Source organism: Pezoporus wallicus, unplaced genomic scaffold (genome assembly GCF_028554395.1).
Source record: "Pezoporus wallicus isolate ANWC-B61680 ecotype Strahan unplaced genomic scaffold, APGP_CSIRO_Pwel_v1 contig_227, whole genome shotgun sequence".
Taxonomy (NCBI): domain Eukaryota; kingdom Metazoa; phylum Chordata; class Aves; order Psittaciformes; family Psittacidae; genus Pezoporus; species Pezoporus wallicus.
This window is the reverse complement of record NW_026635704.1, coordinates 18,728,450-18,752,612: the sequence shown is the minus strand read 5'-3', so window position 1 is coordinate 18,752,612 and position 24,163 is coordinate 18,728,450. Positions and strand designations below refer to the sequence as shown.

The 24,163-nt window shown below is 37.6% G+C and overlaps 1 protein-coding gene across 2 annotated transcripts in view; it reads left to right on the top strand.

Moving 5' to 3' along the window:
• Positions 1–24,163, top strand: part of TOX (thymocyte selection associated high mobility group box) — a 225,492-nt gene that overhangs the window by 162,207 nt on the left and 39,122 nt on the right. For both annotated transcript variants that reach the window (XM_057397851.1, XM_057397850.1), the window contains exon 4: positions 17,284–17,562. In XM_057397851.1, the coding sequence (XP_057253834.1) occupies positions 17,284–17,562 (279 nt within the window). The remainder of the gene's footprint in view (positions 1–17,283; positions 17,563–24,163) is intronic.

Sequence of the window (24,163 nt, the reverse complement as noted above, 5' to 3'; positions counted from 1 at the left end):
AAAGTATAGCTTAGCTCTTTGATTCAAATGCAGTTCAGCAAGGCTTTGCTTCTTAAGCATGTCAGATGAGATCAAGCTTTGAAAATGTTCACAAATTAACTGGCCATACCTGCCATCTCAGAACTACACTGGAATACAGCCCAATGCCATGTGTCATGTATCCACACCTCTGAGAAGGACACATGGATAGGTCATTGCGGTCAGCATATGCACTGTAATTTGGGAGGAACAAATTAGATAACAGTGGGATAGTGATTAGGTATAGCTGCTTCATTCAGCAGTTTCTAGAAGGCTAAGCAGTATGGCACTTACTGCAGTGAACATCTACATGAATTCAGTAGTTTTCAGGAGCTATGACAGAAATTGAAAGCTGTTCTAATTCCACTTACTGTATTTTGCTTTTATTCCTACTGTAAGTGGCATCAAAGCTGTACTCCAACAGATCAAATTTATCTCTTTAAAATGCACATTTTTATTGTACCTGCTGAATTCTTCATTAAAGTCAGGATTTGATTTAATTATCAAACATCTATTTTTTCCTTACATTTTGAATGGGATATTGCTGAATCATCTCTCATCTATTTCTCAGTATATATTGTTCTATACAAAACTTATTCTTAAATATTCTCTTGTATTGATGATCTTCCTAATTTATTTAGATTAATTACTGGAACTAAATATTTATTCCTGCTATATTAAAACACCATAACTTTGTTGTTGCAGGAACTGAAATCATACAGTGCAAATTTAATGCTTTTTTTTTCTGGTCATTTAAAAAATGCATTTTTTGCTCTGTGTGGGAGAGGTAAGCATTTCGCATTTCACCAAAACAGATATGAAAATATCATGCAAATAAAACATTAAGATCAGTATTTCAAAATATGTGAGGAAACTGTAGCCCTGGTTTGGATCCTGTCAATGTCAAAAGAAAGGAAAAAATGCTATTTTTCTGTCCCTGAATCACAATGTGTGCTGAAAAATATCACAGATAACCACTATCAGATGCAGGACTACCTGAATTCATCTTTTTGCAGATTCTGACATTTCCTACCATGGGAGGGGGAGGACTTCCTGTTGTACTTTCTACAGTATTAATTCCAGCATTGGAATTGCTAGAGATCAGTAACAGGAAGATGTCTCTTGTTAAAGTGCTGTCAGCAAAACCAGAACATTTACTTTAAAGTCAGTAAAGATTTTTCACTGAAGTTGCCAGCCACAGTGGCCCAGATGTTACAGGTTGTCAGAACTGACAACCACTGATTAAGTGGAGAAATTCCATATAATTCTGCAATAAAGTGATGCTCTGATGGGTTGGAATTTTAGTCTACATATTCCAAAATTTCAGTCCTAGAATACTGTCGTAATATTCCGCTTATTACATAGCATGTAATAAGGTGTTGGGGAAAAAGTCTTAAAAGCAAAATAATTAGAAAATTAGATAAATTGAAAAGCATGGCTTGTAGTTATATGTTGCCACGACTACTCACATGTATTTCAAATGGCGAAATGAAAAAGTATCCAATGAGTTTTAACTCCTTGTAGTGTTCATGTTTGCCTTTTGTGTGTTTATTTTTGATAGTCATGAAACTACAGAATGAATTAAAAGCTGAAAAACTTGAGCATCACATGCTTATGAGTCTAAAGTACTTCTAGTGTGTTCACTTTACTAACCTTATATGTAGATATATCAAGATTAATTGGTTACAAGTCTTCTTTTATCTTTTTCTAAAATTAAGAAAAGTGTGCTGGATGCACTGACAGCTTGACAAGCTCCAGACTGAAACAGATAGAGGATGTTAGGCCTCACTGTAGAAGGAAGGAGGCACTACTTCTTTGGTTCTCTTCATAATGGTTTTAATTTTTGTTGTAGTCCCTAGCTAGTAGTGATAGTTACTTAAATGCAAAACATTTTTCATTGGAACGGAAGATATAGCATCTATTTTAAACACTGCAAAATGTTATTTTTCAGAACATTGTAATACCACTGACACGATATGGAGCAATGTTTATCATGTGTCAGTAATTCTCAAACTAAATTATCTCAGCAATACTTTTAAGACACAGCAAATATTACTTGTTTGTGAGCAAGGATTTGCTGGTTTGTTTCTCGTATGTCAGCCCTTTTCTCTCTGTTGTGCTTGAGTGGGATTGTTTTAGGTGGCAGAGGCTGATAATTCATCTAGAATTCATTTAAGAATACAGTTTACTGTTTCTTAGCAGGAATAGAGCCCCACTTAATATCCTATGACTGTTGACTCTACAGTGCTCGCAGGAGTAAAATTTAATAATGTTAAAAGATTAATCTGAGTTATCATGGGGAGCAAGCATTCTATATATGACTATATCTGAGCAATCTCTCTTAAAAAAAACACACTTCTTATGTCAGATGCTGTTTTACTCAACTTTGAGAAATAAAGCAGTCCATTTCAGGTTTCGTAAAGGCCAAACATAGCATTACACTGTGCAAAAGCAGCACAGAATTTTCAAAGTAAATTTCTAAATAATCTAAATTTAAATATATAATTTTTTTAAGTTTAAAATATGTTTTGCTATTACTGATACAGGGATTAAAATTCTTTAAAATTAAATTTATAAACACATAGAGGTAATTAAATGGAGGGGCTTGATTTTAAGGTTTCCATAATAGGTTGTAGCTTCCATAGATAGTATCATGGAAGGCACTTTAGGATGCTTTCTTTTCTCTTAACATAGTCATATTTTCTATGTATTATGGTGCAGTTCTCCTTAGAAACCTATAATGTAAATGGAATGTCAATGGTTGGTTGGGTTTTTTTTGTAGTTAATGATCAAGGTTAACAGAACTATCTAGGCATGGTTTTCATTCACAAATTCTTTTATTCTCTTGTATTCTGGAAAAACAAACAAAAAAAAAAGCCAAGATTTTCCTATTTCTGTGGTTTTAAGTGTAGCAACAGAAGTATAATTTGTTGAAATGCCTCTGTCAGTCATATGAGGCATGTTTCCTTTATTCTTTAGAGAAAGAGGACACTTGTAAACTCATTCAACTGCTTACGTTTAAAAACCACTGGGGCCTTGTTTTGGCTTTACATTCATGAGGAACTCCTCTGCTTTTCTCAGATGAAGAGTTAGACACTAAAAATTACAATTTTACTTACTATACATATTACACTATACAAATTACACTATACATATGTAGCTTTTCTTTCTGAAAATCATTGTGTTTCTTGACTCCCAGAAAGGGTATGTTGCATATTGAAAACAGGAGAAGGAAGGATAATTGAAGGGGCATTACTCGTATCTTCCCCTTTCAAAATATAATGTAAATAAAGGCTAATGTATAAGCTGAAGTAGACTTTATTCAGTTTATTTTCTTTCCATATGCTTCTAATTTTCTTATTCCACTAGTTGCTTCTACATCCTTCATCAGTCCTTCATTAGTTATTCAGTCAGATTTTATGTAAACTGAGTCCTGAGATCTATCTACTGAACCTGGAAGGGTAATTATGAACATTGCCCATGCAAATTGGGTAAAGGCACACACAAATTACCAGTTAGAGGCTTAGCTAGTAGTATGCTTGTGTATTTACCTGAATTGCATTCATAATTTCAGTAATTATGTGAACAGTCGAGGTTGTTTTTTAATGTCCTGAGTTTCTGTCCTGTAAATTTCTTTATTCTGCTTTTTTCCCTTGTAGATAGCAATAGGTTCCTCCCTAAATTTCACTACAAACCTTTTCTGTATAGTAGAGGATTCCATACAAAACAGGTGATATACCTTGAGTTTTGCCACTAACTATGTTAGAATATGCAAAACAAGTGTTCTATTGCAAAACATTCTTACCACAGACTCCAGTGTACTTTCCTGGCATGCAAGAATAAAGTGACATCACTGTATATATGGTCATAAAAAAATCGCTTCCCCCACTGCTGGTTGCTGCTTGGCAATGCTGAAAGTACAAGTTTGTAAGATAAAGGAAAAAGGAAGTTTTCTCGGCCAAACCAAGGTTGCTTCTTTACTCTGAAGATGAATGGGACAGTAAGAGGCTTCACAATCAAAAAAGATGGACTGAATAATGAGTTTGAAAAGAAATCAAAAGTTGTGATTGCCCAAAGTATTCCTTTTCTGGAAGTTACGGCTTTTTGCTTTTTTCTCTTAAATCCTTCTGGTAAGTTGATCGGGCTTTATTAAAGAAGGTATCCAATATTTATGAATATCAAACCAGAAAAATAAAGATATTTTCTTAAATTAAAAAGAAGGTTCCCAGGAAGGTCTTCTGTTGCAAGCTAATAGAAGGAACGCTAAGCAAAATAGATTTACTAATTTTAATCTTTTGAGACTGCTGGATATCTGTTCATCTTCTATATAGTTGAAAATAAAATAATTGAGATTTTTCTTGTTTAAGAATTATAATATTGGACTTGGCAAGCTGCAGATGGATAATTACACTGGAGATGTTAAATAGGTTTTAGAGACAAAATTGTAAATAATACAATAGAGAAGAATAATGGACTTATTAGCATATCATTAAATTGCTTTTTCCCTGAGAGCCAAGCGTATTTTTCATAACTTAGAAAAAGTGTCTTGCCTAGCAGTAACACATGTGCTTAACATTTACAAACCCCACAGTATTTGGCTATGGCATTAGGTTTATATTGCAGGGAAAACTATGACAATATAGTTACAAATATAAGTAAGTTTATCACTTGGTAACAAGATCATATGTATGAAAAACAATCTCTTCTGAGTTAAACATTTTGCAGACCTTTTGTTTCAAGTTCCATTAGTGCTATCACTCACACTGAGAATTTACAGGGCTGCAACGTAGCAACAGGAATATTTGGTAAAACATCCTTTCAGTAACATAATTTAAGCTGTCCAACTCATTCTTATTAGTCTAAATTATGTTTTTCGTAATGATTTTGTACTTAATGAAAAGTAGAATCATTTGGGATATGGGATTTTTTTTTCAGTGCTACTGGTATTGGCCAGGAAAAATATGATCTTTACCAAGGAAAATTACCTTAGTCCAGAAATTCACAAAATGCACATTCAAAACCTAGATTATTTTAGTTTTCAGCAAATACATGTCAATGGTGATTTATGGGTACTGTGCAGTCAAAATCTATGGAGTTTAGCATGGCAGGCAGTTACAGGAAGGTTTGTTCAGTTTCATCCAACTGTTGTGTGTGGGAATGCAAGAGTTAGCACAGCATCACTGTTTCCATCCAAGGCTGAAATGGCTAGTTAGAATCATAGAATAGTTAGGGTTGGAAAGGACCTTAAGATCATCTAGTTCCAACCCCCCTGCCATGGGCAGGGACACCTTACGCTAAATCATATCACCCAAGACCTCGTCCAGCCTGGCCTTGAACACTGCCAGGGATGGAGCATTCACAACCTCCCTGGGCAACCTATTCCAGTGCCTCACCACCCTAACAGGAAAGAATTTCCTTCTTATATCCAATCTAAACTTCCCCTGTTTAAGTTTGTCCTGGGTTCAGGACCCGTTACCCCTCGTCCTAGTTGCGTCAACAGGGGTAGTATTTATCAATGAGCCTTCAGGAATTTGAGCCAGCTGAGCCTCCCTAAACCAGCCATCTTAAACTTAATTACAGACTTACTTACAGAATTTGCTTATGATTAATTCTATAGGAGGTTCTGTTGTAGTCACAATGCCATCTGTAAACTGCAACCCCAGATAGGACATTATGGCTCCAGAAATAATTTCAAGGATGTTCTGCATCACAGTGCCCCAGAGGAATAATAAAGACAATTGCAGACTAGACCTGCCTGAGTTACCCCAGTTTCAAAGATCTAACTTCATACAACATTGGAATGGAAACAATGTCCATTAAATGTCTGTGCATAACAGCAGGAAATCTCATAAGCCTAATGATGAAGGTAATGAAATGATTAGAGCATATAGCAGCTCAGGTTTGTCCTTTCTCTGCCTTCTGGGTGGCAAGAGGTCTTCATGTGATATCTTGCTGCCTTTTTTTTCCTGTCCAGTGCCTAAACAGGTGGATGACACTGAAAAGACAGCCTCTTCCTCCCTTACAAAACCCTTTTTCAGTGAAGTAGCATACTTAGGTTAAATCTCACTGACAATATTTCAAAAATGTCTTGTTCCAACTGATGTGCTGTACTGCAGTGTCCAACTTTGTGAAGGAATTGACATCTCTTGGGACTGAGATAAGATGCAGATCAGATTCTATAGAGTTTTCTTGTAGTAGGAGACATGAGACACCAATATCACATCAACCTTTTGGGTGTCACAGCTTGTTTAGAGTGATTTCCTAACCAGAAGGAATTTTGTGTCTTTTCCCACTTGGACATGGCCTGCATTTAGGCAGACATCCTGTCATTGATTCTGAGGAATGTGGCTTTTCAGATAAGATGTTAAACTCAATGAGCAGCAGAGACTTCACTGGGGTAGGCAAATGGAACAATTATCAAGATAAAGAGGAAACACAAAAGGCACAGAAGGACACAAGTTAGCTGGACATATATTTCAGATGAGTCACTTTTGAAAACTTTTTTGCTTTATATAGAATATTGACTATTTCATAGGGGGTTTTGATCAAACTCACCAACTAGAAAGAGCTATTCATTGTCCTTTAACTTCACATGACACATGGGGTAAGAAGGGCAGACCCCAATTCACCATCAAGCTCTAGAATTTGTTGCTGTTCACGGAAATAATGCAACATTACAAAGCTAGGGTGGAGCTTTTTCAAGAGGAGATGAGAAATAAGGCAGAGAGCATGAACTGCAATGGTATACAGTATGGAGTCACCAAGAATGATTTGCAGTTACAGGTCTTTTATTTTCTGTTTCGCCTTTCAGCATTTTTCCCCATTGTATCTGTTATTAATGATTGTACGTTAGTAGCTTCTGCTTGGACAGCCATCCCTCACTGAAACCAAGCTCATTAAAACAATATAAGAGCCTGAATGGACTAGAATTCAAATGGTTACTTGTTCATTCAAGATCTCAACATCTTCCTCAAGGAATTTCACACCTATTGAGTTAGCAAATGACTAACTCTATGTTAGGGCATCTGTGTTGCCCTAAGCATATGAACATTGGCATACACAAATGATTCACATGGAGTCTTGACATAGTAAATGCTGTAGTCAAGTTACATGTTATTGTTTATTAAGTCTAAACATCGTTAAATGCCTTTATTTAAACATCTCAGTCTACTTCTAATATTTCCAGTTTATTTCCTAAATGCTAGGCAAGCTCCACTTTATTTTGAAATACATAACGTGATGGATATGAATATTTCATTGGAAATTTATGTATTTAAATGCTAAGTCCCCCAGTCTTCTACAGATTAACATGACCATATAAAAGATTTAAAATATGTGTGAAAACATTCAGTGGCAGATATGGTGTCATCACTGGGAGATACACAACTACTTTTAAGGCCCTGCACTGTACTTAGGACTCTCTGCTCTCATGTGGCCAGATCCATCCTGGGCAAATCCGTTGGAAAATTTACAAATCACCTACTGATTGAAGAAAGACTCTCCAGTCTGTTTTGTTAATATAAATGTGTCCAATACAGCTTCCTTTACTTTGGGGTAGAGAGAGATGGATCATGTGGTCAGGATACCTTTGTTAAAGCAGACAGAGCGAACGTGTGACAGGTGATAGTCACATACCCAGCTGCAGGAAGATAGTGTGATACTGTTGTGGTGAACGTAATAAAAAAGCAGGTAAAATTAGGTTAGAATAGTCTAGAATAGAATAGAATATGAGAAACTATAATAGGATAGGATATCGCAGAGGCCTGCAAAGGTTACAGCAATCTCACGCTGGCTACTGTGGTGGTGGTAGTCACAGCAGCAACGCACTGCAAAGACAACAGTAGCTGCCTACATCCCCTTTTCCCTCCTGCCCAACAGCAAGCCTTAGCTTCACACTGTTCACAGTATTTCCAAGGATCTAGTTTGTATTCCTAGACTTAATAATTTCATGTACTTGGATGCATCTATTTTTATTGTCTAAAAGAAAGGGAGAAATTATTGTCTCAAGTCTCCTTCTGACTTCATTACTCTTGATGAAAGGCCATTGATTCAGGTGTGTTTGAGTGAACCTGTGAACAGACTGCTGCCACAGGAGTTGTTTAGCATCACTCAAATAAATATGAAATGCGTGATTGTTTTCCTTATGTAAATAACTGGTGAAATAGAAACTGGTTTTATTTCTATTTGCAGAAAAAAGGCAGTAAAGGAATAATATTGTTATCAGATGCGTGCTAAAATATTTGACTTGTACCTCCTAGATTCCATTTGTCTACTGTCAACTTACACCTGCTGTTAAATATAAGACACTTAAAAAAAGAGAAAAAAAGATAACACAAATTATTCACCATTAATTCTTTAAAATGAGTCACTATTAAAAGTTTAATTGTTTGATGAGAGGGTCCAAATTGGTGGACTTTGCAAGATCAAACAAAATTAAAGATACTTGTCCAAATTAAAATGAAAACATGCATCCAGAATATACCAAATGAGCATGTATGCTACTGTAATAATAATTTTATTATCTTCAGCTTCCAGGCCAGACTTTTAATTATGACCCTTTATATCAGTGAAAACCATGTATTCAGGATTAAAAACCTATTTCTTTAACTAGTCTGGTTAAAGACTGTGGTTTGATATATTCTGTGCTACAACTTTTATAAAAACCAGAGAACACTTCTAATAACACTTTTCTAATTTCATGGTTCAGTGCACAGTCAGTAAAGATTTAAATAATTCAGAAAGAAAGCCTATTCTGTTTCTTTATTAGAAGTTTGAGTCAGGCAAATTCTTTGACATTTAATAGGTTTTTAACCCTTTTAATAACTTCTTATAATGAAATTTATTGGAGGTTGTTTTAAATAAAGGGTTATTATATTAGAGTGAATAGCAGTCGGTAGTTTTTTATGATTAGTTTAGAGACCTTGGCCCTGTGTGACTCAAAGGATATTAAAGCATAAAGTAGAAAAGAATGTTAATAGTCACCAAATTAACTGCGTACCAAGAAATATAGAAACTATATTACTGCATTCTTGTCATTATGTGATCGTGCTATAAAATTTTGCAGTCAAATTTTGAATATATAATTGTTTTAAAGGAGCTTAAGATCACTTACAGAACTAGTACTCTATAAAACAGCCTGAAGTGGTTTAATTTTTAACAGAATGATTTTGAAAAGATTAGAGTAGTAAAATTTAATAGTTATGGGGGGGGGTTGTGGTTTGGGTTTTTTTTTTTTTTTAGTTTAGAGTTCTTTTTACATGTGAGGTTTCTGCCATTTAATTTAAAGACTTTTCGTAATCAACAGAAATTTTGAATGACCCTTTCATTTTATCCTGCAAATGCACTGGTCATAGTATATAAATTACGCTTGTGTAAAACACTAAAATATTCCCCAAATGCCCACTTACTTTAAAAGTTAGTCTTTCATTATGCAGTTAGCTGATACAGAGGAGAATTATGAAAATGAGATGATAAAAACACACATCCCTTCCTCTGTTAGATGGTGCTTTGAGTTATTCCTTTTAATGTGTTTTGAATGGTCCTCTGTGGTCCTTTTATAGTAACCTTAGCTTTCATAACAAATATTTCTTTAGTAGTCGTTCTCTTATATATGTGCTAAAAGAAGACTGGGTTGCAGGTCTAATTTCTACTTTAACTGAACAGAAATAAAGATTTGATAGAATGTGGATCTTTGTGTTTCATCGTCGTTTGCTCATGACAGGACATATAGAGCAGTTACAAGTTTTATCCACTCTAATTAGTGAATCCTGGCTTCTTGTCAGATTTCGAACTTCTAAATACTGGGGTCACTTTTTGTTTTTGTCTGGTGCACAAATGCAGATGCTCACGTTACCTCAAAGTTTAAGTTATCTCACTGAGTAGCATCACCATGATGGAAAACAACACATGAAACTGCATGGTTTGCTTTTGATTCGGTTGCTATTAGTCTGGGACCCTAACCACCATCATGCACTGAATAACTGTGAGGTCTCACTGCTTGATTATCAGTATGAACTTAATGAAAGCTGTCTAAAAAGGACATTTCTGTATTTTTACTCTTCTAAGTTTAAACTTAGCCCTGACTGTATGATGAATATTGCTTGCATTTTGGATCATTTAAAAAAACAAACAAACGTTTCTTCAGTTTTGCAGTTGTTTGGTTTGATCGTAAATGGTGAGTATGGTCTCCCAAACACAGTTCCTTCTCTGTATATCACCTCTTGCAAACCTGTCTGGCAGCTTAATGTTATCTTTTCTCCTCTTTTGAAACCTTGACTTAGAGAGCCAAATGATTACGTAGGAATTCATTAATTCTTTCTTTTTTTTTTTTCACTCTCTTTTTAATGAGCATCTCTGTGTCACTGGGAAACATCTTGCAGATGTACACTGGCTAATTGCAGAAAACAGCTAAAACATCTAAAATAAAAACTGTAACATTTCTAAGCAAATCTCATAGCTTTTCAGGAGCTTGGCACAACTGGGGCTAGTGCTGCATTTTAATTAGCATTATTTGGGAACAGACAAATATTCAGACTTAATATGGCACAGGCAGTGGCATAAGTTGTCCCAGGAATATCAATAAGACTATAAATGACTAATAAAAGACACCCCTTCTGTCTACTAAAGAATGCCTGTGATGACTACGTGGAGACTCAGGTGAGTGACCCCACTGAAGAAGTAAGGACACTGTGGGTGTCTTCATACATTTCATCTAAGACCCTGCTGTCCTGGGTTCAGCACTAGCAGTCATTTTTCTCCTTCTTAGTAGCTGGTGCAGTGCTGTGTTTTCGACTTCAGTCTGGGAACAGTGCTAGTAACACACTAATGTTTTAGTTGTTGCTCAGTAATGATTACTCTGACCAAGGACTTTCTGAGTCTCATGCTCTGCCAGGGAGGAGGGGAAGCCGGGAGGAAGCAGAGACAGGACACCTGACCCAAACTACCCACAGGGGTATTCCATACCACAGCACGTCATGCCCAATTTATAAGCTGGGGGCAGGTACCTGGAATGCCGAGATTGCTGCTCGGGTCAGGATGGGTATTGGTCAGTGGGTGGTGAGTGGTTGTATTCTCTCCCCTTGTTATTTCATAGAATAGTTAGGGTTGGAAAAGACCATTTAGTTCCAACCTCCCTGCCATGGGCAGGGACACCTCACACTAAATCATGTCACCCAAGGCTTTGTCCAACCTGGCCTTGAACACTGCCAGGGATGGAGCATTCCCTTATCATTATTATTACTGGTGGTAGCAGTAGTGGTTTGTGTTATACCTTAGTTACCAGACTGTTCTTATCTCAGCCTGTGGGAGTTAAATTCTTTGATTCTCCTCCTCATCCCTCTGGGAGCAGGGGGCAATAAATAGGGGGAGTGAGTTAGCGGCTACGTGGTTCTGAGCTACCATCTGGGCTTAAACCATGACAGACTCCCTGAGGTTTTCTCCCAGTTCTTTTTTTTTTTTAATTAACTGATTGAAACAGCTTCTGTATGTGTAGTATAAAAAATTGATGCTCTCTGATTTGCCTTGACCACTTAAACAAAAGCAAAGAACTGTCAACCACTGCTACGGTGTCCATCAGAATAGTTCATAAGAGCTCTCAGCTAGTAGAAAACTAAGCAAAAATCATTATAAGACTTGACGGTTGTTACAGAAATAATGCCTGCTGTGCCTTCATATAAATTTACCTGGGGTAGTGAGGTATGTGATCTCCACTTGCTTCAGTGAGTAAGCCCTGTGTATTTCTCCTTATGTCTTAATGTTTTCATCTCCAGTGTATAATCCTCAGTGGCTTTGAGTATACTTAGACCTGCTGTATTTACTTCAGTCTGTTTAAAGCAACCTGGGTTTCTTCTTTCATTTAATAATAACATTTATTTTTAATTAGTTTATATACAGAGGGGCAGTTCGGACTTTCACAGCTTTTCAGAGATTTTGCATCACAGTTCTTAATTATAACAAGAAAAATAATGTGGGAATTATTTTTCTAACAGCACTTTCCTTTTGAAACTGCCTGCCTAACGCTTCTTAGAAAAAAACTATTTGCTTCCTAAAAACACCTTCTGTGACGTTAGTTGAGAGTTCTGCAATTTTGCACTTTCTGCATTGTGCATGGGTTAAGCTAACTGGTATCAAAAAGAGAGATAATTAGGGATTTGGATTTTTTAATGCTATATCCTGGGAGAGATGAAGGATTCTTTCTGAATGCTATGTCAGATAAGAATATCTGTATTTGTGGGTATAATAGTTCAAGAAAGTTGAAGGTTATTGGACACAGTCCAGAGGACAGCAGGAAGAATGATCAGAGGTGCAGCAAAAAAAAAAAACCCAAAACCTTTCAATCTTCAGGTTTAGTTGTTTAGTCTAAAGAAGAAAAAACTGAAAGGAAATTCATAATAGCCTTCCAGTGTGTAGAACTTTTCTGTAAAGAAGGAGAAAAACATTCCTCATGTCCACTGGGAGCACAGCAAAAAAGCAGTAGGTTTAAATTGCAACAAAGGAGATTTAGGTGAGACATTACAGAATAAAAGCCCTTTCCACTGTAAGGATAGTTAAGCACAAGAATTACCTAGGGAGGTTATGAAGAGGTTAGACAAACATCTGTCAGAAATTATTTAGGTATAGGTAATCCTGCTGTGAGATAGTGTTGAACTAAATAACCTTTTGAGGTCCCTTCTAGCACTATTTTCTGTGGTTCTGTGATTAGGATACTGTACTCACATTGTCCTGCAGTAAGATGTTTCTGTGCAGGGATGGTATCACTGTATTTTGCATTGTATACTTTGTTTCGGTTTTGCTTTAAGCTGATAGGGAGAATTTTGATCTTATTTTTTAAGCATTTTAGTTTTATTCTTAGTAACTTAGGAGATTTGAGCAGTAGGGACTAGGAGCTTGTTTTCAGCCAGACAGCCCTGTTCTGCTTTTGGACTAAACATGTGCCAATAAGGGTTATCAATGCACACCACAGAATGAGTGGCTTTCACTATCTCTTTTAACTTGCAAACACTTATATGGGTAGATGCTCAGTTTCTGCTTATAAGCGAAATGCAAACAGCAAAAAAAAAAAAAAAAAGCAGTGAAAAGAAATGTATCATAGCTTCCCCATTAGTCAAACCAAAATAAAATAGGCATGTTCTAAAGCTGAATATAACACAAGTTGTGAAACATCCTGGAACTGACAGATGGAGAATGATATTAAAGTGCAAGATATTATCATTATTACCTCATCAGAGAGACCATTGAAGGCATCACTTTAAGACTGTCTTTATCCTCTGTATCACTCAAACTCTTTAACTTTGTTCTTCCATTTGGCATTCTGCCACCCGGAAGGATTTGTATTCAGCTTTGCATTCAGCAGAAGTGTGTTCACAATATTGCCTCTGCATACGGAATATGGCTCCAGCACAGCTACACATTGGTGGGTTTTGTAAAGCTCCCATCTGGAGGAACAAGGAATAGGAAGCTTCTGATTTTGAAGTAATTTAAAATAAATTGGTCATACTCTGCATATGATGTTGCCAGAGAGTATAGCTGATTAGTGACACTGTTCCTGGAGAGAGGAGGTCATCATGGTGTTTGAAACAGGGACGTACTGTCACGCCACAGCAGTGACCCAGTCATGGGTAGGACTGTTCCTGAACCCAACAGGGAAGATGGAAGTTTTTGGTTTATTGATCCTTTAAGAACCCTGAAGGTTCATCTTCACATGCTTTTCATGGTGTTGTCTCACAGCTCTTCACAGTTATGCAGTTAGCTGCCCATTCTTACTGAAGGAATGAGCAGTTTCCATTTTCTTAGACAATCTCACTTTTTCATTAGGAAGGGGAAGGTTGAGGGAAGGCAGGCTCTGCGGTGCATAGCAGAGAGGTGAGAATAAATCCTCATCTGCAGATATGGATCCTCCTTACTGAGGGCCACAGCTCTATGCAATAGGCTTATCCTGGCAGGTTCTCTGCCTACCGTAACTGCTTGGTAGGTGAGTGTTTAAGGCTTAGCAACTAAAAGGGAACATGTACTGTTAAACAAACTTGCTGTTTACACCCACTTTCATAAAGGTAGCCTGGTATTTTTGTGATTTAAAAATTTAGAAGACAGGCTGAGTTCATGTGAAAAGAAAAATACTGGGGCTTTTCTGTACTGCACCAGCTCATTTGCAGTCCCCAGAATTTCAGTAGTGAAGGGCTCTCTTGCAAATATACATGCACACACACACATTTTTTGTATGGGCACATGTCCAGTACTGTCCAGTTGTTTATCTGAAAACACAGTGCATGTTCAGAGCCGGAGATAAAAGTAAATCAGAGACTGTTTAAAAATATATGTTGTTTCAGGATGACAACACAGAATTTCCTGTAGTATCTATCTGATAATATTTGAATCCCATATGAAGATTTTTTTTTAATAAAGGAGAGATCATTTAAATAATAGCAATTGTATTATATTTTACTTGGGGAAAAATAATTAAAATTATAACCTTTGCCCTGCTTTCAGAGATAGATACTTAGCAACTTCATTCAAAATAAGAGTTGTTCGGAGTTTCAAATAGTGCTTGTTTCCTTTATAGGGTTTATCAAATCCTTATAATGTGTTTTCTTATTTAAGAGCAGTCTTGCTTTTCCAGTCTTTTGTGAGAGAGTTTATTCGCAGCCCTGCTCTGACACCACAGGGTGCTGCCCCATGAAAACTCGGGGTGTTCGCAAGTGGAGCGGCATGGGCTCATCTCCTGCAGGGTGGCAGGCACCCTGGGGAGGGCACACACACACCCTGAGGCTGGAGCGCTGCAGACAGGGTGGAGGGAGGGCTTTTGGAGAGTTTTGCCTCCCTGACCCTAGCATACAAGGGCTGGGTGGGTTTCCAGAATAGCCTGGGCACTCCTGATCCCCATTCCCAGCTGCTGCCCAGCCCAAACAGCTGGATCTAGAGCAAAATGGCTGAGCAGCAGTTAGAGCTTCATGGGCACAACTGTCTTGATACAGGTTGTCTGCTAGAGGCAGAGATAATGATAGCTTTCAAGGCTAATATGTTTGTGAGGAGGGGAGTTGATACTGGAGGGAAGGGAACAAAAAGTCAGTAGCAATCTCTAAAAATATAAATGTTTGGCAGGATTCAAATTTCAGCCTTCAGCTGATTTCATACACTGCACTGTCTCTGCTCCTCTCCTACAGTGCCTTGGTAGTCAGTAAGTGAACTTGAACATGTTTGTATCAATAAACCTTTTTTACCAAAAGCTATTAATTTCTAAAGCAATATAAATACAGGTATAAGTGTGTTGTCACATTGTCAGAAGCCATTTGAAATACTTTTCGGAGACACATGTACATGTAAAGTGGTAAGTATGCCATAACTAATGGTATTATTAGTTTGATTTACTGCCAACAAATAAGCTTTACAAAAATCAATTCCCAAGCTCTTAGAGTATCTCCCTAAAACTGATAAATTTCTACACTATCATTAATAAGGGAAAAAGGTGAAGTTACAAGTTTATCTTTTCTATGTGTTACTGGTTGAAAGGTATCTTACGGAGGTGGCTGTGATATATAGAAGTGTGTGCATGACAGCGAGATAGGTTATAGAAGTCACAAGGTATAAAAAGTTTAAAAAAAAATCTGAATGATCTTTAGACAATTCAGATGACATGTCTAACAAAGACTGTCACTAGAATAAATGTGGTTATGTTAATACATTGAACCATTAACACATGTCCTTATCATAATGGAACTTACACAATGGTGGTTCCTGTCAGATTCCACTCGATATGTGAGGCATGTTTGTCTGATGCACAGAAAGACAATTGTATCTATTTCATTTCAATTGACACTTGTCCTGGGTTCAGCAGTAGCAGTCATTTTTCTCCTTCTTAGTAGCTGGTGCAGAGCTGTGGTTTTGACTTTCAGCCTGGGAATAGTGCTGATAACACCGATGTTTTTAGTTGTCTCTCAGTAATGTTTACTCTGACCAAGGACTTTGTGAGCCTCATGCTCTGCCAGGGAGGAGGCAAAGCCGGGAGGAAGCAGAGACAGGACACCTGACCCAAATTACCCAAAGAGGTATTCCATACCACAGCATGTCATGCCCAGTATATAAACTGGGGGCAGCTGTCCAGAAGAGCTAGATCTCTGCTTGGGTCGGGCTGGGTATCGGTTGGCGTGTGGTGAGCGGTTTTATTCTCTTCCCTTGTTATTTCCCTTATCATTATTATTACTGGTGGTAGCAGTAGTGATTTGTGTTATACCTTAGTTGCTGGACTGTTCTTATCTCAGCTCATGGGAGTTACATTCTTTCCATTCTCCTCCCCATCCCTCTGGGAGCAGAAGGAGAAAGAAGTTGGGGGGGGGGTGTGAGCAAGAAACCGCGTGGTTCTGAGATACCGGTTAGGCTTAAACCATGACAACACTTCTATTTTAAATCACCCACCAAACACCTTTAGCTTAAATCTGAGCTTCTCCCTCATGCTGTTTGCTATTCGTCATGTTTCCATATGAATATACTGAAAAGATGTTACAGGCAATCAGCTGTAATGTATGTATGGTGCATTTGACCTCTGGACAAGAAAGGAGTTTCATCCTCCAGTGCTTTTAATTCTTATCCTTGCAAAGACTGAATTTGTTGCTTGCATTAAAATAGTATGTCTCGTTAATGCTAAGAAGCGGTGACCCACATAGCACAATGGATTCATTTGTCAATCCCACAATTTCTGAGCTTTCTGTCCATATATGTCTTAGCAGCAAATCAACTTAGAAATCATTTAATCAGTCTATCAATGCATCCTTCTTGTCAGTCATCTGAATCCTGAAAATTCCAGTACCTCATTGAGCAGCACCAGGCAAAATGGATTTTGACCTCATACTACATACTCAGACTCAAAACTGCAGCTCCCAGATTCATAGCTCACACACAGAAATCCTAAGAAGAAAAGTAAGACCTGGAAATTACCTGTAGTTTTGAGGATATGCATGTTCTGATCTGGTTCTGAACTTAAGAGTACAAACCTGTCCCTGTTTGTTAGCATTTCTGAAATGCTATACACGCAGTTACAGGAAGCAGTGCCCTTCTATTCCCCTGGTCTGAGACTAGAGCCTGAGTAGTTTATAACCATCACTGTTATGCGAATGTCAATCATATCCTTACTCTGTTTATTTTCAGTATTTACATGTTTATTTAAGTACTTGTAATTTCTTTTAAGCCTTATATAGCCGATCAGGCCAACTGAGGTCTAAAGGAACAGAACACTTTATTAGTGATATGCTTAATACAGTTTTTTTCCTCTTGTAGATGCAAGATTTACGGAATACAGAAGGAGCCCAGTATAGTTCCCATCCTCAGATGGCAACCATGAGGCCAAGGGTTCAACCTGCAGATATTAGGCAGCCAGGAATGATGCAGCACGGGCAGCTGACTACTATTAACCAGTCCCAGCTCAGTGCACAGCTTGGTTTGAATATGGGTGGAAACAATGTTCCTCACAACTCGCCCTCTCCACCTGGAAGCAAATCTGCAACTCCTTCACCATCCAGTTCAGTCCATGAAGATGAAGGAGAAGATAGCTCTAAGGTAGGCTTAGATGATAGGAATACTATGTAAATTATGGATATTTTTAGGACCTGCTAAATTAATCATATGGCCACAGTTATCAAGGTGATACTTCATGCATTGTTGGTGGTTTACTGAAGTGAATAACGGGTTATTAATACAAAACTTATAATTTCCAGTCAATTCTTCAGGCAGCTTAAGTAAATAAGATCATTCCCCTTCTTGAAAGCAAATTGGACTCCTATAAAACACCTAAAGGATAGCCATTCCTTTAGGACTTAAATATAAAGGTTGAGTTTTCTCACTTGCATAGAAAGGACGTTTGTTCCCAGTTAAAAATCAAGTTACTGCTATAAAAAGTATGAACAGTCTGTACAATATATTAGTCTTTTCTACTTGGTCACAGCATGAGTAAACAGAGCATTATAGCAAACAGAAAGAAAGATCCTCTACAAACTTTAAAAATCTTACCTTTGAAATCTTGAAGACCCATTGTGCATTTATACTCTGGGAGGTGCCAACACTCCTTCATGACATATTTGAGCTTCATTTTAGTGGCAGTACAGGCATGAAGTGATAATAGTAATTTAAATAATAAATTTCTTTAAATGATAAATGTAAATTTATATAGTAGATTTTGCATGCAAAAACCTCCTAAACCTCCCCAAAGCCTGAAAACCTTCAACAAATGCACAAGTGTATTATTTTAATTATGCAGACACAAAAGCTGAGACACAAAAAGACTGGGACTTAGCACAAAGTCATTCCATAAACCAGGAATAGAGCATGCCAAAACTGAGAACCTCTTCAGGTCTATTTCATGGTCACTACAAAATAGGAGTTCTGTTAGAGCAGTCGTGTAGCATAACATGTATCGTGGTTTGTACGTGGCCATGTCTTGTGGGGAAAAGTTGCAGACTTGTGAGGAATGTGAAGAAAACTCATTGTGAGTCACTGAGGAGGTATAATGCAGTCAAGAAATGTAAGTCTGATTTGTTTTCAAATTATATTGTTTTTCATGCCTCAAGCTATAAAATAATCATGTAATTGGAGACATATGTTCTACCACATTTTGAATAAATTCTGATTCAAAAGTTTTATTTTAGGTCTTTCCCCTGATTTCAGAAACTTTAGGTTTTAAAAATTACTGAATAATTCATACATTTTAAATGAGAACTTCCTTACTGAGGGAGACTTTAGAATACAGCTATGTAAAAATAATTCCAGGCAGCTTTTACTTTTTCAGAATAATTCATTTTCTACTCCTGCTGCTTTGCTAGTATTTTTACATATGTTGGTGGGAACATGCAAGTTGTTCTAAACTTCTGGAGAAAACATCCATTCAAGTAATTAATATATCCTTTCTGCTTCTATCAAATATTTCAGTTACTTAACCCATAGTTCTCTTGTACTTTTTCACTGCAAAACTTTATGCTAGCAAAAGTGTAGGGTTGTGGTTTCATGTAGACAGTACTCATCGGATGCTAATGTTTTCAGTAAGGAAATATGAAGCACTGCAGACCAAGTAAAACTTGATCCGTTTTGTGTGTGAAAACCAGTTTATGTAGTGTTCAACTTTTTAACAAGCCATTTTGGAAAAGTCCTTAAAATTCTGTCATGCTCAGTCTAAGCAGAAAAAGATAGGAGAAGGCAAAACGCACAACACAAAATTAAATTCAGTATATTGAAGTTGATAAATTCAATAATTATAATTTCTCTGCTAACAGAAAAGTTTTAAAGTATGTTAAAATTGGTTAATGATGACAGAGGGCTTAAATTTGTCTCCAACTAGTAGGGCTTAAACTGCAAGCTTGATTGGAGCCAGATTTTGCCGTACCTGTCTTCTGTGGGATTTTTAGGTCTATGTGAAAACATCTGAAGTTGTCCACTGCTGGAGATGGGCAGTGGGCTGTCATGGCTGATCCGATGCAATGGTTCTGGTGTTCCCTGTATAAAAGTTCCCTCTATAAAAGACAAGAGGGTTTGAATAATCAGCATAAGTTAGTGTATTGTTGCAATTTACGAATTAAGCCCCTCTGCTGCATATCTTTCTGTCAGTGTTGCTCTTTCTGGAAGTTGCCAATGAATATGAATAGATATGGATGCTTAGAATAAACCAGCTTTCTGTGGAGAAACTATCTCCCCAGCCACAACAGTATTACATTTTGTCATAGCTGCTTTGGAGGGGCCTGTAAGGGTTCTCGCTCCAGAGATCATCCCAATTGAAAGGAGGTACTGAATAGGGACAGGAAAGAGCGTCTGTTCTGTCTTTTCTGAGAATCTCCTTCAGGAGATGTTGTAGGCATGTCGCAGCTGCTGGATCTTGCCGCATTTGAGGAGCTTCATGAAACCAGTAAATGTGGGACTGGTGTTTTAAGATGAGAGATGCCAGGCTGCCCAGCGAAGTGTTGGAGTCCTGATTCCTGGAGGTATTTAAAAAATGCTTAGATGTGTCACTTGGGGACATGGTTTAGTGGTGGACTTGGCACATTAGGTTTATGGTTGGATTTACTGATCTTAAAGGACTTTTCCAACCAAGTGATTCTATGTTCCTGCTATGAGGACTGTGAAAAAAACAACTCCCTCTGAATTCACCATATTGTTAATAGCAACAGTGACATTCTCCCTATTTAACCAGCAGGAGAAGATGTTTGCCTATGTACCAACATTGATCAAAAAGGCAAAGTACATTTTCAAAGGGAAAATCACCTCAGTGTCATATAACCTCCCTTAGTTTATACCAGCCGAATGCCCAGCCTTACATGTGAAAGAGAAGACAATGGTCCTTTGATTTGATAGAGGCATCCCTAACAACTATACCTATTTCTGTGTCCTGGTCATGTTTGCCAGAATTTATAGAAAGAGAATGACAGAAAGTATGAAAACATATATGTTATATACATTTGGAGTAGAAATATAATTGTATCCCTAGTGAATCACTGATTTCTGTGCATGGAGGGAATGACCATTTCAGCTTAACATACATATTCCAAATGCCAGTAATAAGGAAACTTTACAAACTGATGTAATTGTTCACGTACTGTGTTTCTTGGATGATCATTCTATGGTAAATATTCAAATTGTTGTAAGCCTTATCCAACATACATAGAACAAATAGCAGCAACTGCTGAATATTTTTTGGCAATACTTATTCTCATAAAGGCTCTTTGTTATAGGCTATTTTTACTTTAAACATCATGTATTCCCTTGAACAAAAAAGGGAAAGGAGCTGCATTATAAAGGGCGCAGGTGCCCTACACACTGTTGCTTTAAGGCAAGACAGCTGACAATGCTTGACCATAAGATCAGTGACAAGAATAGCATAATTATAAGACTATGTATGTAGAGTCAGAAAGCTACTAGGTCCATGGAAATCATAGATATTTGAAAATTCACGGTAGTCAGGTGAAGTTCCTGATGACTGGAAAAAGGGAACTATAACCCCCATTTCCAAGAAGGAGAAAATGGAAGACCCAGGGAACTATAGACCAGTCAGTCTCACCTCTGTGCCTGGCAAAATCATGAAAAGGCATAAATTCGATGCCCCTGAAGGGTTTGTATGGGAACTGATCCTGTTCAACATCTTTGTCAGTGACATGGACAATGGGATTGAGCGCACCCTCAGCAGGTTTGCCGATGACACCAAGCTGTGTGGTTCATTTGATACCCTGGAGGGAAGGAATGCCATCCAGAGGGACCTTGACACGCTTGTGAGGCGGGCTGATGCCAACCTTATGAAGTTTCACCATGCCAAGTGCGAGGTCCTACACCTGGGTCGGAGCAATCCCAGGCACAGCTACAGGTTGGGCAGAGAAGAGATTCAGAGCAGCCCTGCGGAGAAGGACTTGGGGGTGTTGGTTGATGAGAAAATGAACATGAGCCAGCACCAGTGTGCACTCGCAGCCCAGAAAGCCAACCGTATCCTGGGCTGCATCAAAAGGAGTGTGACCAGCAGGTCGAAGGAGGTGATCCTGCCCCTTTACTCTGCTCTCATGTGACCTCACTTGGAGCACTGTATGCAGTTCTCATGTCCTCAACATAAAAAGGACATGGAACTGCTGGAGCAAGTCCTGAAGAGGGCCATGAGCTTGATCAGGGGACTGGAGCACCTCCTGTATGAGGATAGGCTGTGAAAATTTGGTCTGTTCATACTGGAGAAGAGAAGGCTGCGTGGAGACCTCATAACAGCCTTCCAGTATCTGAAGGGGGCCTATAGGGATGCTGGGGAGGGACTCTTCATTAGAGACTCTAAAGATGGGACAAGGGGGAATGGGTTTAAACAGGGGAAATTCAGGTTAGATATAAGGAGGAAGTTCTTTCCTGTTAGGGTGGTGAAGCACTGGAACAGGTTGCCCAAAGAAGCTGTGAATGCTCCATCCCTGGCAGTGTTCAAGACCAGACTGGACAGGGCCTTAGGCTGCAGGGTCTAGTGTGAGGTGTCCCTGCCCATGGCAGGGGGGTTGGAACTAGATGATCTTCAGGTCCTTTCCAATCCTAATGATTCTATGATTCTGTGATTCTATGACTAAATATAAAATGTAGTCTCCGACCAAGGATATTGTGCCTGCAAGTGTACATCTCCAAGTCTCATTAATTCTTCTAAATCTAATATGTGGGACTATGGTTAGAAGAAGAAAAAAGGAGAACTTAAAAATCAATAGTTCTAAGTAACTATAAAAATATTCTAAACCAAGTGGCCACTTACTACTTGCTTTATTCTGACCACCTCAATATTGGAATATTACATTTATGTAATTCTTGCCATAATTCATACTGTTGGATCATTAAACATGTTTTCAGTTATTGCCAAACATAATTGTGAGCTGCTGAAAGCATTACTAGTTTGCAAATATGTATTTCTTCATAGATGGGGAACAGGGTTTTCTTCCATGCTCATTTGAATATCACTTATGAGAGAATTTCAAATAACGCATTTTAGAGGGAAGATAGTGAAAGGACTGCAAGCAGCAAAAATTAACTAACAGAAACACGATTACTGAAGAACTGCTGCAGCATATTCTTTTTGTGTGGTAGAGGTTTTACAATATTTACTTTATATGATAACAGTTATAAGTAGAATTCTATGTTGTCTGTTCAGCCTATTATGCAGATGGTGCTTGATTAAAATCTATTTTAAACTACAGCGATTACTGCAAGATAGTGTGCATAAAACAGCTCTCCTAGCTCCATTAAAGGCTTTGGTACTATTGCAGTTTATTTTAAATATGCTTATAGACATTTTCCAGCTTCTCAAGGGACATTTAGATATCAACGATGTGCCTTACTTGATAGTTTTAAATCCTACACTAGATGTTTTTGTGATCTATTATGTGTGCAACATGGTTAATGTACACTTTTTTAAAGTGAAAGATTATTGCTTTCTTGTGATAAATAAGTTAAATACATCACCATAATTAAGCAATAAGCCATGACAGTAGGTGGATTACCATGAGCTAACTACACCTCCAGGGATTTTGAGGCAAAAGTCTGTGCCTAGCAGAATATATATGTTTTTTTATTTTACTTCCCATCTGTCTCTGCTTTGGTGATTAGAAGTGGAGTCTATGAAGCTGATAGACTGATGGGAGCATAAGGTAGGCCATCATCTCAGCCATTTGTAAGGTTATTAGTACTGGAATTCTGGTATTCTTTTTATTTTGTTATTTTCATATAAGACAAACAGAATTTCCCTTGTGAGTACTCTCTTCTAACAGTAGGGTTTTGAAGTCTCTTGATCATTCAGGTTGGAGAATAAGATTTTAGAGCTTTTTTCAGAACAGTTTACCAGAAGATGTCTTACACAAGTTTTTGCAGCATATCACCTAGCTTAAGGGTAGTTTAAGTAATGTAATATTTTAATACACAGAAAATTTTAAATCTCATTAGTCCAAAAATAATCTGAAAAGAGGAGAACTTTAGCAAATAACAGAGGTAAAATTTTAACTCTAGCCCAAATTATTGTCAAGCCTCCTTGCTGATGGAGTTTTTATACGATTGTATGAAGACTTTGGACTGATATTGCTAAATTAGATAATTAATTAATTAATTAGGGAGCCTTAGTTAATTACCATTTCTATGGTAGTTTTGTGTACCCCATAGAATGAAATAATAGCAAGAGACTTAACGTTGGATAACTTAGTAAGAGGTAACACACTGCTTTTATTTTTCCATATTTTTCAAATGCTTCCAATAAGCTCCCTGTCCATTAACCTTGTATTAAATATGCATCTATTGTAACATAATGCTCAGGAAACAAGCAACTTCATTTTCAGATCATGGTCATCACTTTGTTTCTGTGCTTAGTAAGCCACAGAGATCCAGGCTGTTCACTGTCATCACCTGGCCCTGTTGGATACCACACAGGAATGTACATAGAAAAATAAAGAAGTTTTTTGCTCAAAATGAGAACTTCTAGCCATTTTCCTCATGCAGTTGCAGTGATTTGAACACCTGTGTTCTCCTGTGTCACTTGATATGCATTATTAAAAAATAATAATAAAGGATGTGATAAAAGCTGTGCCTTAGCCTAGTGTCAAACCTTTTATGCTCTTGATCTTCTCATATTTCAAAATGCTTATGATGGGCAGGACTCTGGCCATGCCAACGAGGGAAAAAAAACCTT